The sequence below is a fragment of the Haliotis cracherodii genome, unplaced genomic scaffold, assembly GCF_022045235.1.
Source record: "Haliotis cracherodii isolate W230 unplaced genomic scaffold, xgHalCrac1.p SCAF_2, whole genome shotgun sequence".
Classification (NCBI taxonomy): domain Eukaryota; kingdom Metazoa; phylum Mollusca; class Gastropoda; order Lepetellida; family Haliotidae; genus Haliotis; species Haliotis cracherodii.
The window spans coordinates 81,635,856-81,650,960 of NW_027266275.1; the positions used below are offsets into that span (position 1 = coordinate 81,635,856).

General features: G+C 39.6%; 1 protein-coding gene across 50 annotated transcripts in view; it reads left to right on the top strand.

Moving 5' to 3' along the window:
• The window catches only part of LOC139468586 (ankyrin-2-like), a 211,406-nt gene that overhangs the window by 166,955 nt on the left and 29,346 nt on the right, over nt 1-15,105 (top strand). For 33 of the 50 annotated variants that reach the window (XM_071250662.1, XM_071250670.1, XM_071250664.1 and 30 more), the window contains 5 exons: nt 1,680-1,766; nt 4,785-7,166; nt 9,484-10,467; nt 12,395-12,517; nt 14,412-14,456. In XM_071250662.1, the coding sequence (XP_071106763.1) occupies nt 1,680-1,766; nt 4,785-7,166; nt 9,484-10,467; nt 12,395-12,517; nt 14,412-14,456 (3,621 nt within the window). Of the gene's footprint in view, nt 1-1,679; nt 1,767-4,784; nt 7,167-9,483; nt 10,468-11,411; nt 11,496-12,394; nt 12,518-14,411; nt 14,457-15,105 lie in introns of all 50 variants that reach the window. The other 17 variants (XM_071250665.1, XM_071250666.1, XM_071250675.1 and 14 more) reach the window with 11 other exon arrangements.

A 15,105-nucleotide genomic window follows, 5' to 3' on the forward strand; every position in this document is an offset into this window, starting at 1 on the left:
CAATGGAATGTGTCGGTGGATAATCAAGACTGGTTATTCTCTTGGCATTGACGTTTATTTTTGTAACATCTTGTAGGAATGTGTATTAGTGCAAAGAGTGTTTTGCTGATGAAATTTATCCGAGATTCCTCCATGTTTAATAATGTTGGTGTATATTCAAGGAAATACAGGATATAACTTATACTTTGTTTATTTTATGGTGAACTCTGACCTCACTATATGATGACTGTATGTGCATGATCTCTGCATGGTTTGTTGCAGTATGTGTGCTGCACTGAGTGTTCTGTGATATACTGTTATTCAGCTGCCAATATCCCCTACTATGTGATTTACTGTTATTCAGCTGCCAATATTACCTCCTATGTGATACACTATTATTCAGCTGCCAATATTACCTACTTTATGATATACTGTTATTCAGCTGCCAATATCCCCTACTGTGTGATATGCTGTTATTCACCTGCCAATTTTACCTACTATGTGATATACTGTTATTCAGCTGCCAATATTACCTACTTTATGATATACTGTTATTCAGCTGCCAATATCCCCTACTGTGATATGCTGTTATTCAGCTGCCAATATCCCCTAATGTGTGATATACTGTTATTCAGCTGCCAATATCCCCTACTGTGATATACTGTTATTCAGCTGCCAATATCCCCTAATGTGTGATATACTGTTATTCAGCTGCCAATATCCCCTAATGTGAGATATACTGTTATTCAGCTGCCAATATCCCCTAATGTGAGATATACTGTTATTCAGCTGCCAATATCCCCTAATGTGAGATATACTGTTATTCAGCTGCCAATATCCCCTAATGTGTGATATACTGTTATTCAGCTGCCAATATCCCCTAATGTGAGATATACTGTTATTCAGCTGCCAATATCCCCTACTGTGTGATATACTGTTATTCAGCTGCCAATATCCCCTACTATGTGATATACTGTTATTCAGCTGCCAATATCCCCTACTGTGTGATATACTGTTATTCAGCTGCCAATATCCCCTAATGTGTGATATACTGTTATTCAGCTGCCAATATCCCCTACTGTGTGATATACTGTTATTCAGCTGCCAATATCACCCGACTCTGTGATAGTTTCATACACAGTAATCCATTTTATTTCAGGTTTACACCTTGCAGTTTGAACTGCCAACTGCACAACACCACTCACTGTGTCATGACTAAAATTAATGTGAATTTCCTTTTTTGATTGAGTTGTAATGATGAAAATGCTTTTTCCTTAAGTACTTGTTACAGATTTAGACATATTGTTGTATAAAAGTGAAGTTATTAGTAGTGATATAATTAAATAAATGTAAGGTGTCAGATTACGCTAATTATGTAAGTTGAGAGAGCGGTTAAATTTAGATTTGTATTTCCCAAGGTTTATAGTTATTGTGATTAATGTTTAAGTAGTTTTTGTGCTTAAGTGATGTACTGTCATAAGAACTGTAAATAATTAATGCTACTTTTTTTAGGAATAATATTACGGTACATGTTTTTTAATGTAAATACATTATGTTACATGTTTTTTAATGAAAATATAATTTTCGCTAAGAGATTGAAAGCCTCGGAAGAAAAAAAATAATATTTGAAGTAACTTAAACCTGGGTCAGATTGTCAAGAAGGCACCAAACTCACACACAGATTTTCTTAAATGTTTCAGAAGAAAGAATAACTCCTTTCTCGAACGTTGAGCAAGCTGCTGCACGATTGGCTGCCGAGGCTGAAGGAGCTGACCAATCGGAGTCTGGTGTGTAGTCGAATACTGTGTGCCTTGCCAATCCATGACAGGCTTTTGGGCCACATGATTAGCGCAGAGTGTAGCATACAACAAGAGAACAATAGCCGATTATTATGTTTTAGCTATCCCTGAAGAATCTCATGAACAGAGAATTACTTAGAGGCTTCTGTATGTAGGATTCGGTTTTTGTCGAGATGGAGTTCTCTTTCTCAGCCCGCTCTAATGTAAGCAAGTTTTAAATGCGTAATTGTACATGTATTTGCTTGGCGGTTATTTCCAGGATATTTCAGCTTTGCATATTATTGCATGAGTTAAGAAACTGCGCGTATACTGTTTCCTGGACATCATGTTCAGCTAACAGACATAGGGTGTCAGGAAAGCATGGTTGGTTGAGCACTATTTTGCACCTGTCAAAAATGGTTTCATTTCACAGTTTTACACATGTGCATGGTTTTGATTGATTTCAATTATGCAAGAATATTTTCATAGTTATGATTGAACTATGGATATTGCGCTATATAATTTTATTTTCTCAATTCTGATATTGCTGATACGTGTTCGTAAGGTTATTGGGTTGGTGGAACCTGAGGAAGAAATCACTTTATGCATTGGCTCTGATTTGAATTTGACAACTGTTTGTGGAAATAACAAACAACTTACTAAATTACACTTGAAAGTGTCAGTGTTTCTTCCACAGGGTTGGATAAAATGAGATTCTTCAGACTTTGAGACAGGAGAAGCTTTTGCACTGAATTCAAAATTATTTATTATTTCATAATCCAAAGTAGACAGTATTTATGGATAACAACTTCTTTAATTACTGTTTCGGTATAGATCCTTATTCCATTGTCAAGCAAGGATTTCATAATCCATTGAATCCTTTTTATTTAAGTTGATTCTTTTGTTTTCCTAAGTGTTGTTATACAGCTATACATGTTCGTTTGGCCGAGGGAGACCTTCGAAAAATGGCAAGCATTATTGATGTGACATCTTTTGTCAATAACGAAAAGTGCAATTTATATTCTCTTAGCTCATTGGATTTTACTTTCTTTGATATTTGTAATGTTATTTTAATGAGCAAGTGCAATTTGTTGATTTTGATGAATATTTGCATATAAGGTTGTGACTTTTGATTGTTTTCATCTTAGTTGCTCTCAGCAGTGCTGATAAGAAAGCACGAGCTAGATATAAGAAAATGATTTTGGGCATTAAGCAATCATTTCTAAATTTTAGAGTAAGAAGTTGAAATAATTTGTGTCACTTTAATTGTATTTAGTGTCTGTCCACTTTTAATTAACTTTTCCGCAAAAGAATTTCTTACATAATTTAGCTATTCATTACTCTTTAACATCTGCTTGATTTTCATATTTACATGATGTATAGCTTATCTCACTGCCGTATTGCTTCGTCTATATTGTCATACTTTGTTGTCATTGAATAAATGTCTCCATCATTTAGTTACTTGGTTGTGGTATTCTTTGTTATTATTAGTATATTTTATGTTCAATTTCGTTTTCGATTTGGTGAATTTTGTTCTGTAAACCATCACTCAGAGGCCAGGAGTATAAAAATACACGATTGACCGAATCACCACAAGGTGCCGACTTCCAGGGTTAAATGATATTATGATGGTCTATGGATTGGTTAGAAGGCAATATTGATGTTAACAACACCTGAAAGAGAATCTTCAGTGTAAACGTTGTACAAACAGTTCCTGTTAATATAATGAACACACTATGTCAACTGGATATTATTCATGACAAGAAACATCATATGTAACAATACATCGTATCTCTATCTCATTTCATTTCCTTCATTTGCCTCAAAGTCAGGTTTAGTTTTCCAGTGTACAAAATCTCTTCACTTGAATATTTTTGAAAATCGTATAAGCAAAGATAAATACTGATTTCGGAAGTTAAAGATTATTTTCTTAACATAGTGCTTGCTGAACTCAGATTTGAAACATTATTGGATTCAGATTCTGGAAAACTACATGTGGCTCTGTATAATGAAGGCCAAGTTCCTGATCATCCCCAATACTGCATGAAGTGTGTCTGTATTGCTTTCTTCAAGCGCATGTTGCTCAACATTTTTTCATAATCATGTCAAAGATCTGTTATTTTTATGGTTACACATGCCAAAGCATCCAAGCCAAATGCCAAGACGTACCTAGTTTAGGAATGAAACATCATGGTCTGTGCCGCATTGTCCTTTTACCAAAAAAAATCTAAAATAAAGTATTCTGCCCCGCAGCCAGTGTTACAAAGCAGAGGAGGAGTGTTCTTGTATAGGAGAGACCTACACCAACATGACATGGATGTTTGAACTCTTCTGGAGGGATGCTGGTTAATTTGACACTGTTACCCAGATGTTCACAACGCTGCGTAAATGTTTTGTAGATGGTGACATTACTTCATGAATTATAGGATTTTCTCATTCTTCACATCGTCAGATAGTATAGTTTATTTGATACTGCTTAAATTGGCTTGTATGCTTTGTGCTTGGATCATTTCCTAACCCTTGATTCTTACTATTTCTGCATTGCAAATTCATGCTAGAGACATGCTGTTTATCTTTAGATAGCACACTTTTGCATATAGTTTTCCTTCTAACTCAAAAAAAACTTCTTTCCTCTACTGTTTCAACTGTTGAATTAGGGCACTTACTCTAGGTGAGAATACAAGGGTTGAAATGCTACCAGCAACACACACACAAAGTGTAACCACTGTTCAAGTTGTGATATTTTATTTCATTACTAGTTAGTCTTACTAATGACTTTGTTTCACATACATTGTGTAGACCACAACTGTTTTGCTCGCCTTGGCCTAGTTTGAGCCACACTGATGACATCTGTGCATGGCTCCAGCTGCTCCAGCTGCTTATACTAGTACTGCAGAGTGACTCTTCTTCTGCTGTGTGTCTGCATGGTTTGCCTTCTGTCTGCCTCTAGAAATACAGCCTGCCTCCATCTAAGATGTCCGTAAGTCTCTCAATGCTTGGTATACGATAACATCCTGCAAATTTCAGAACAAGCTGAGTGGCTCAGGCAAAAAGAAGCCGAAGAACAGTCACGTCTTCAACGGCAGGAAGAGGAAGCTGAACTCCATAGAAAACAGGCTGAGTTGTATCGACAAGAGGCAGAGGAACGTGCACAACAACAACAGGTGGATGATGAGCGACGGAGGCAAGAGGCAGAAGCCGAGAAGCAAAGATTAGAAGATGACCGGTCAAGACAGCAAGAAATTGATGCAGAGAGATTGAAACAAGCAGAGTTAGATGCTGACAGGCTGAGGGACCAAGAGGCAGAAAGACTCCAGCAGAAAGAAGCTGAGCAGCTCCAGCAAGACGAAGCTGCTAGGTGCAGACAAAAAGATGCGGAGAAGGAAAAAGAGCTTGAAGAAGAAAAACAGCAGAGACTATTGAAAGAGCGAGATGATGATCTTGATGAAGTAGATAGGCTCCGCCAACAGAGGAAGGATGACGATGACGATGAGATAGAGCGTCAGGAACTAGATCAACAGGAGAGACAGAGACAGCTTGAAACAGAGGATGATGGTGACCAGTACAGGCCACAGAAGGATCGAGCAGAGGATCGAGTCCGAGGTCCAGACTCAGAAACAAGAGTGGAGGCTGCCCACACCGACAAAGTTGCTAGCCTACCTCCAGGAGGGCCAATGTCTCTAGAACCTGAGCCTTATGGAGAAGCAGCAGAACAGATCATCAGTCCAACATCGGATGGATCATATCATGATGGACCATCCTCTGTCCCTGAGCCTCAAATGCCAGCAGGATTTGTTGCAGAAGACAGAGTAACTGACAAGGAATCTCCAATGTATGATTATGATCCAAGCTTTGATGAATTTGTTGACCATAGAGAAGAATACATAGTCGAGGAAACTGCTACTGAGAGGAAAGCAACCAGTCCTACCTACACAATTCCCTACAGTATCATAGGACAACCTGGTGTCACAGGAGAACAACCTGAGGTTGTTACCACTGGAAAACAGCCTGAGGTTGTTACCACTGGAAAAGAGCCTGGAGTCTTTGCCACTGAACAACAGCCTGGAGTCTCTGCCACTGAACAACAGCCTGGAGTCTCTGCGACCGAACAACAGCCTGGAGTCTCTGCCACTGAACAACAGCCTGGAGTCTCTGCCACTGAACAACAGCCTGGAGTCCCTGCGACCAAACAACAGCCTGGAGTCTCTGCCACTGAACAACAGCCTGGAGTCTTTGCCACTGAACAACAGCCTGGAGTCTTTGCAACTGAACAACTGCCTGGAGTCTCTGCAACCGAACAACAGCTTGGAGTCTCTGCAACCGAACAACAGCCTGGAGTCTCTGCGACCGAACAACAGCCTGGAGTCTTTGCGACCGAACAACAGCCTGGAGTCTCTATGACCAAACAACAGCCTGGAGTCTCCCCCACTGAACAACAGCCTGGAGTCTTTGCAACCGAACAACAGCCTGGAGTCTCTGCGACCGAACAACAGCCTGGAGTCTTTGCGACCAAACAACAGCCTGGAGTCTCCCCCACTGAACAACTGCCTGGAGTCTTTGCAACCGAACAACAGCCTGGAGTCTCTGCAACCGCACAACAGCCTGGAGTCTCTGCGACCGAACAACAGCCTGGAGTCTTTGTGACCGAACAACAGCCTGGAGTCTCTGCGACCAAACAACAGCCTGGAGTCTCCCCCACTGAACAACAGCCTGGAGTCTTTGCAACAAAACACCAGCCTGGAGTCTTTGCAACCGAACAACAGCCTGGAGTCTTTGCAACCGAACAACAGCCTGGAGTCTCTGCGACCGAACAACAGCCTGGAGTCTCTGCGACCAAACAACAGCCTGGAGTCTCCCCCACTGAACAACAGCCTGGAATCTTTGCAACCGAACAGCAGCCCGGAGTCTCCCCCACTGAACAACAGCCTGGAGTCTCCCCCACTGAACAACAGCCTGGAGTCTCCCCCACTGAACAACAGCCTGGAGTCTTTGCAACTAAACAACAGCCTGGAGTCTCCCCAACTGAACAACAGCCTGGAGTCTTTGCAACCGAACAACAGCCTGGAGTCTTTGCCACAGGACCACAGTCTGATGTCATTACCATAGAACGACAGCATGGGGTCTTTGCAACAGGAGAACCTGATGTCACGGTTAAAGGACAAGAACCTAAGGTCGATGTAACAACAAAACAGCCTGAGGTCACTTCCACAGGACAACAGCCCATATTTTCTGCCACAGGGCAGCATGACATGGAGGTCAAAGAACAACAGCCTCAGGCTGTTGTAACGGGAACACAACCTGAGCAGCTGTCAAGAAAGCCTGATGTTCTTACTGGTATGACAGGAGTCCAGCTGATAACCACCACCCAACAGTACTATGATGAAGAGGTATCAGGAGAATCTACTCAAGGTACTTAAACACTCTCAGTACTGACCAGAGTCAGCACTACCGGTACATAGTCACCAGGCACAATCAGAGATACTTACATAGAATGCAATACAAGGCTTCCTATGGAAACGAGCACTCTATTCTCAAAAGTTGACAGTGATGACATAGGATGGATCGAACCACCATTTGGACACATGTATCAATCCACACATTTTCAATAATCAAATAAAATAGCATATGTGCCATTTTGTCGTCACCTTCAGCTTTTGGAAGAAGTGTGGCTCATGTTTAGGCTACACAGGTTTATCTTATTAGTTCATGGCAGAAGGAAGGGTTTTGGGTGATATCTAACCCCTAACATGACATGTTTGTGTAAGCATATGTTTATGGCCGTACATCATACTCCCTACAACTTGAGGACATATCTTGACCGTTGAGTTCCTCATTTCTGTAGCATGGGCCAAGCTGTTTGCATGCCAGTCATGTTTTGTTCATGCATTGTCATTATATATTTCCGTATGATCAACTTTGCCTTTGTTCATTTCCTCATCTGCATCATTCTCATATCACTTAAAACATGACATACATATGTCGCAACACAGAGATAAAATCATTTCTGCGCATGGAATTATTTTAGGTTTCTTTATTTTTGTATCTGCAAATTTGAGTACAAAAACGTTTGTGGTACATTCATGATTTTTTTTAGATTTTACTCTCTTTTTTATATTGTACTCATGCAGTATGTTACATACACACACATAGTTTTGTTAAAAACTATTACAGTTATAATCAGTTTGAATATAACAAATTACAGCTTGTTGTGCTGTAAAGATATTGGAGTGTATATATTGTTATTTGACATCTGTCCAAACAAAACTTGATGAAAGAGCAAATTCATGTATTTAATGGATACAATATCTGAAGGAAAATATAGCCTGGCCATGGCGATCACATGTTTAACTCTATGATATGCCAACAAGACATGTAATCTAGACACAAAGCTGAAAACAAGCCAACACCATAATGGACATTTGTGAAGAATAGGAAAGGTGGTTTCATCATCGGCAGGTAATTTTAAATTTTGAATTCTACCAAACCCTTACCAAGTGCTTCAAGCCTTAACCGTCCAAGCCTAAGACCAACTGCACCTTGTACTACCCAGGAATCCCTCACCTAACTATGGGATGACATGGGGCTTTACAAACCATACAACCTACCTTGCTGAACATACTGTTGCCATTAACTGTGTAACTATTACATAGGACTTGACATTGTCATCAAAGAGTCTGATCATTTTGCATCAGGTCTTAAAACAGGATTTACCATTTCAATCACAGAGATTTTGTATTTGGTAAATATGTTTGATTTTGATTTGATTTTGATTTTTTTACAGAGATCAATACTGAAAAGTGTTGATTTGAATTATAGATTTCTAGTTTGCTGTTAGCTTGAGCTTGTTAACGTTGTAATTTTGATAAATGTATATTTGTTGATAATAAGTGATGTTTTGACTAGCAAGCACAACTGTTGTTGAAATGCTTCAGAATAGGCTTTTGCTTGAGAAGATGGTAAAAGAGTAAATTAAACACTGCCTCACAATAAGATTTGCTAGAACAAAGTTCACCAAAGTTTGCATGCTTTGTGTATTTACTAACACTGTACATGCCATGTATTAGAGTAGAAGCCTGTAATTTTTTGCTGTTGTCACATTTGCTGCGGAGCTGTTGTCACATTTGCTGCGGAGATGGTTTTCACGTCTTCCGACTCTGCTTGTTGTTGTTTACCATCTGAGAGGTTACGCTACATAAATATACATTACTACTTGCACGACAAATTTCCGGTAATAAACAATTTATTTAAGAGGCTTTTACTCACGACAACAGCAAAGCAATGCTTTACTACCTATACTTATATACTAAACCATTGAAATGAGGGATAGATTGAGTTTGACGCACTAACCAAGCTCATACCTGACCTGTATAATTGCCATGTACATGCTTTGCCTTGGTGATGGGACAATCCTCCTCAGGACCCAGCAATCCCCACCAATTCTCCCCCTTCCCAGTCTGTCCTCAGCACCCCAATAAACCAGGTGCCTGGTTCCCTCGGGTTTCCTCAGTTTCCCGCGGGTGTCTTTCAGCAGGGTTTGCGGTAGTTTGCTAACAGTGTGGTTTGTGCTGTAGTATTGGAATGACTCCCTGTAATGTATTGGACCTAGTGTAGACACTAGGAGTCTTCACTGTGTGTTGGCCAGCACGTGTGCAGTCGGCAGCTGCCATTGTTTGCGGTTTAGTCTAGTTACTTGTTCTCACAATGCCCCACTTTCTCTGATTTCCAGTTTTCGATCAAGTTTTCGATCCTAGTCTGTCATCACAAGACACTATGTATGAGGAGGTTCTTCCTGATGGAACTAAGGTTAAGCATCGCAAGATCCATCACCAAGGTAAGAGTGTTGGAGCACGTGTGATGGAACTTGTGGAGTCTGAGGGACCTGCTCATGACAGGGAAGAGGTACAGGAGTATGAGGAGGTCCTGCCAGATGGCACAGTACACCACACACATACGGTCAGAAAGCAATCTTTGAAGCATGTGACAAGGACCCTGTCCGTAGACGAGGAGGAAAAGTCTCTTTACGATCGGGAAGTGGTTATTCCTGGTTCAAAAAGAGAAAACATGCTTGAGACTTTCGTTGCTCCTCCCACATGTGTGACCGAGGAAGAGGAAGTTGAGCATGTGCTGCCTGATGGGAAGACGGTTAAGAGGCATGTCATAATGAACAGAATGGTGCACCACATCAAGACCCATCAGCAGTCTTTTGATGAGGACTCGGGCACACTGGAGGAGGAAGACTATGAGATTGAAGAGGTTATCCCTGGGACCGTATCAGCTTTCATTGCTGGACAAGATTCGGAGTCAGATGACGATGAACTGTCTGGCCAGATGATTGCCAACATGGCAGAATTTCAGGAGATCCTGGATGATGGGACGGTCGTTACAAACAAACTCCTCATCAGTGAAGAAAAACGGACAGTCAGATCTAGGTCTGGGTCAATTGATGAGTCTGAGGAGTCTCGCAGAGTGGAAGAAGTTGCAGTGACGCCAAGTCCACATCCAGGTTCCTTTGTACAAGGAGAAGCCATACCTTACGATACCACAGGTCACGTGCCTGTCCAGACGAGAGAGAGAGTTGCCCATTTTGAGGAGTTTCGTCATGGTGGCATTGTAGAGGACACCCTGGAACTGAGGGAGGACTCGGAGAGGAAGGGAATTCTCCAGCAGAGGACTGTCCTGGATGATACTCCAGACAGCTTCGGGACACCAGGTAATACAGAGGTGCTGTGGAGCTCAGGGTCATAGGTACAGGGTAGATGGTAGCATTTCAGTTTGCTGTGGCCAGATGAAGCTGGTTGTCTGTTCCTTGTAGAGATTCAGCTTGAGAATGACATTTGCTTAGTTTTCACTTGCTTCAGAGTGATTCATCAATCAGGTATGGCTAGATTGGATGTGAAGATATGATTGTTGTATCTTAATGGCTGTGTTGGCTTTTGTTCCTAAAGTTCTTTGAGAACAGATCTGCGTCCTTGTGATGAAAAATATTCTGCTTATTATGAGGGCTTAAAATGGTTGGTGGCTCCTAGGGACATGTATCATGATATATCGCTGCTTAGTGGTGCTTCAGCGATTATCCATTGTCTTGTGACAGAGTAACATTGACCTGTATGGCTTTGCAGTAGGATGTCTTCTATGGTTGTAGATGAGTTCAGATTATTATCCAGTATACAGTGAACACTATAGTGTCAAGCTATAGCACTGCATGTTGATTGTTGTAAACTGTTGTGAGGTTTGTGGGGAGACTACTTATCAACTAACACATTTGGTAAGGGTTGTATATAATGGTATATATCCTTGATGACAGGTATTATCAACTATGCTATATAGGACGAAGTAGGACATCTTTGATGTAAATTGTAAGTGTCAAAGTGATTATGATTTGATGTCAACAAGTGTAGGTTTCTGAGGCTCACATTTGAAATATTAGCACACCTTTAAGAGACACAACACCATACACAATTATTGAAGACACTAGGGTTGAACATGATAACAAATTTGCTGAAGAAATAGCATAATAAGTCAAAATTAGGGTATTTTGAAGATGAACATGTGCATGACGAGTTCTTGTGTTTAGTTGAATCTTCAATTTCACTCAACAGCTTCCATAGTAAGGTCTAGCATTCAATGCAGAGTGTTGTTTCTTGTTGGGTTTAGAGTGCCGTGAGTTGACTGACAGTGGCTTGGCTAAGCGGCAAGTTAAGAAGGTAACATGGCAACCAGACCATGTTGAGGTTGAAGGTGGGCAGAGCTTGTTTTCTGTGCATCTTGCGTGTGAAATGGCATGACCATGCCAATATCCTAACAACTTGTTCAGTACCCATGAGAAGCAATTTCCTAACAACAGTTTATTGTTTGGTTCAAATGATACCACCAACTGACTCATTTTGTTGAACTTAACATGGCCGGAGTGATAGTCTTTGTGATATTTTCTTGGGCTAGAACAGTGTTTGAACAGATGGAGTGTATATGTATTTAGTTACAGCCATTCTATTGTCATGAGTTACGTAGAAGCATGGTAACATAGACTCACCTCTAACGAGTTCTGAGGGAAGCAGTTTCTCCTCAGGAAGATTTCCACCTTTGATTAAATAGGGTTTACATGCTTATGATAGTTAATATAATGCCTCAGATTTACAGTCATTGAAAAAGCAACATAAACATTAGATTCGTTGTTTTTCAGTAATATTCATAAAATATCAATAAAATGAACAATAAATTAGATAATAATACATGTAAAGACAACATCACACAAATACAAAGCACAACTGACTCCGACTTTCTTTGCTTGTGTCAAACATTAAGTTGTGATATGTTGAGTTTTTAAGACATTCTTTGCATGTGCTTGTCAGTATACTTGAAGAGGCATTAATTGTATATGTGTCTCTCTTCGTGTTTTTCCTCTTTATCTTGTGTGTGTTTAGCTTTAGATAGCCTTCTACCATTTGTCCCTAACCCCCATGAGTAATCCATAACATGTTCAGTTTACTATCATAGACCAAAAACAGATTTAGAAAAATTGCAATTTTCAAAAATTTTGCCTGACGTTTGTTGCATCCCAGGGGAGTTGCCTTCGTCAGTAGATACGAATTAAAAGACCGAGGGATTATCACCCTCCTTTGGTATTTTTGTTGTTTCAGCGAGTTTCGAGAATGGTGCGCCAGACACACCTGTCATTACCATTACGGAAGATCTCAGCACCCCCCCTGATGAAGATGATTATATATCTTGCTACGGAATCGTACAAGAATCTGATTCGAAAGGTTAGCGGAGACCCTACACCCTTGAGGATGTGGATCTCAGTACTTTTGACTGTTTCAGAAATATGCAGCCTTTCTTTTAACTTTATCTGTTACAGAACTTTCTTTAACGATTTGGTTATGGGTAGTTTGATTTCCACTGTCTAGCACATTATCTTGTTTTGGGATTGGGTTATGTTTATGGGTATTATTTCGTAACTAACCAGCACTTCTTCAATGAGCACAGTCTTTTGTCCAATGGATTTGTATTGGGATAAATTGAGGAATTTTTTTTCTGCTAATTTTCTCAGCTTTCACAGTTAATGATTTCAACTCTTTGTGAATTTTATTGCAGGACACAAATTTCACACTTTCCTTACATTAAAGCCTCTTATTTTTCCTGCCAAATTTTTAGTTTTTAATTTTTTAACTAACATTTTAATTATGTATTGAAACTAACATTCTTTTTCTGAAGCAGTCAAAAGTTGTCAAAATGTCTGTATCTAATCAAAGCAAAAAGAAGCATTCAATTTTGCGAAAGAACTGCAAAATAACTGTGTAGTCGAATGGGTGTATGGCACAGAACTCTCAGTGAATCTACCAATATGCATCCCCCAGGGGTGGTCTTGCAACATTTAGCTTACAGCTACTGCTTTTGCTGTCCTACATATATACCAGATTTTTCATGACCTGGTTCACATGGCAGTATTGTGTATTAAAGTGTCAAATTAGAAATTTGTGTGTATGAGAAGGTAACAATACAGTCGTAGCTAACATAGTATCATCATCAGTATGAATTATTAATTAACATTTTGAAAGGAGATTATTCAGGACCTCTTATAAAAACTCTTTTTGCTCTTCAGTATTTAAAATAATTCATGACGTAACCAATGCCAGCAAGATTTTTTGAAGATCTGATGCAACTGATGTTGTGAACCAGGGAAGAGTGTTGTTTAGCAGCAACCCTTACTTGCCGACTATTGCTGTGTAGATTTGAATTTTACAGTTTCATGCTTTTGTGTGGCATTATGCAGAATGCACATGTAAATGCTGATGGTTGTATATTGCATGCCAGTCAATCCAAGATTGCAATGGCTGCTTCTAAATTCTACTCCTGAATCAGGATGCATACTTTGACCACTACTACACCATGACGGTTCTGATCTGGAACCAGAATGGCACAGAGGTATCAGAACTAGTTTCAGTGTGGAGCATCTGGATTGCATGGGACGGGGCTGCAAGAAATGTATTGCCATCTGTGTTGGACATTTTTGTTTATTGCTATTTTGAAATTTCGCTTTTTTATTCTTGTCTTTTACTTGAATGGTAGAATGCAGGTTCTACTGAATCGTGTGAAAACAATAGTGAATTAGGCAGATGTACACCCACTTCATTCTATGTCTGGAACATGTCGGCTGAATATGCACTCACAGACTACAGAGGCAATGTCCGGGAAATATTTGATTTGAGTAGCTAATCGCAAGATGTATCTCAATGGACTGCCATTACATAGCTGCCAATTGTTTAAAGTTTAGAGTTTAAAACAACAAAGTCTGCATCAGGAGCATAAGTTTAGACATTCTGCATACCTTTCCATTGAATAAAGGTATTACTAGGTGATATGTAATAATACTGTTGTACACTACACACAGTATTGTTTTAACAAACACTAATTTTGTCTCTTAAAATGAGGTAAACTTGTGTGCCAAAACATTTCAAACTTTTGGTAGCTATGTAATATTGTAAGATTGTCCAATAATTTTAATCTCAATATCTTATTGACATAATATAAAAACACTCTTTTCAAAATTGACAATTTCTTCAAAGAAAAAATTAAACCAATTTTAGGCCCCTGCCATTGCCTCGTCTTTTAGAATGCCTATGCATCTATCTAACATTTGAACATCTCTCAACCTAGGTGTGGAGGCGGCTCCCAGTGAGGAACCAAAGGCCCAAACAGAAGGTACCATCTGCATGTTGTCAACACCTCAGTATGGTCTTGTTCTTTTCAGTATCCATTTATTTTGTACCCATGTTCAATGTAATCTGTAGAATAATCATACATTGTGGTTTTGCCTTCGTTTCAGGACCGTGGTCTTCCTTCATGTGTCGTGCACCCGTTATAGCACTGGTCACAGTCGTGGCCTTTAGTTGTCTGAAAAATGTTTCAGTAACTTTCAGTTGAAAAATGTCACAAATTTCATTAATCTAGTTTTCATGCATGGCCTGCTGGTCATATGAATTCAGAAATTGGAGGTAAGATCACCTGGGTGACTATTTCTCTTGAAAGGTCCTTGTGAACAGTTAGACAGTTTTAAAGATTATCCTTCTCCATGCAGTTCTAATGATTAAAAAATATCAATACGTTTCGTCTTAAAACTGTTAAAATTTTATCTAACACGTTTGAAAGATTTGAAAGATAAGGGACAGAGCCACACATAGTTTGCCTATTGTGCAATTGTTAATAGTTTTGATAGAATCCTGGTTTAGACCCCTGACATAGTTTGTGTTAGAACCAGTTCATCCTTTGGAAGCCAATTTACAACATTTATAATCCTGTATTTTAATCCTGTTTAGCCATATTGTTTATCACCAAATGTGGTAATACATTA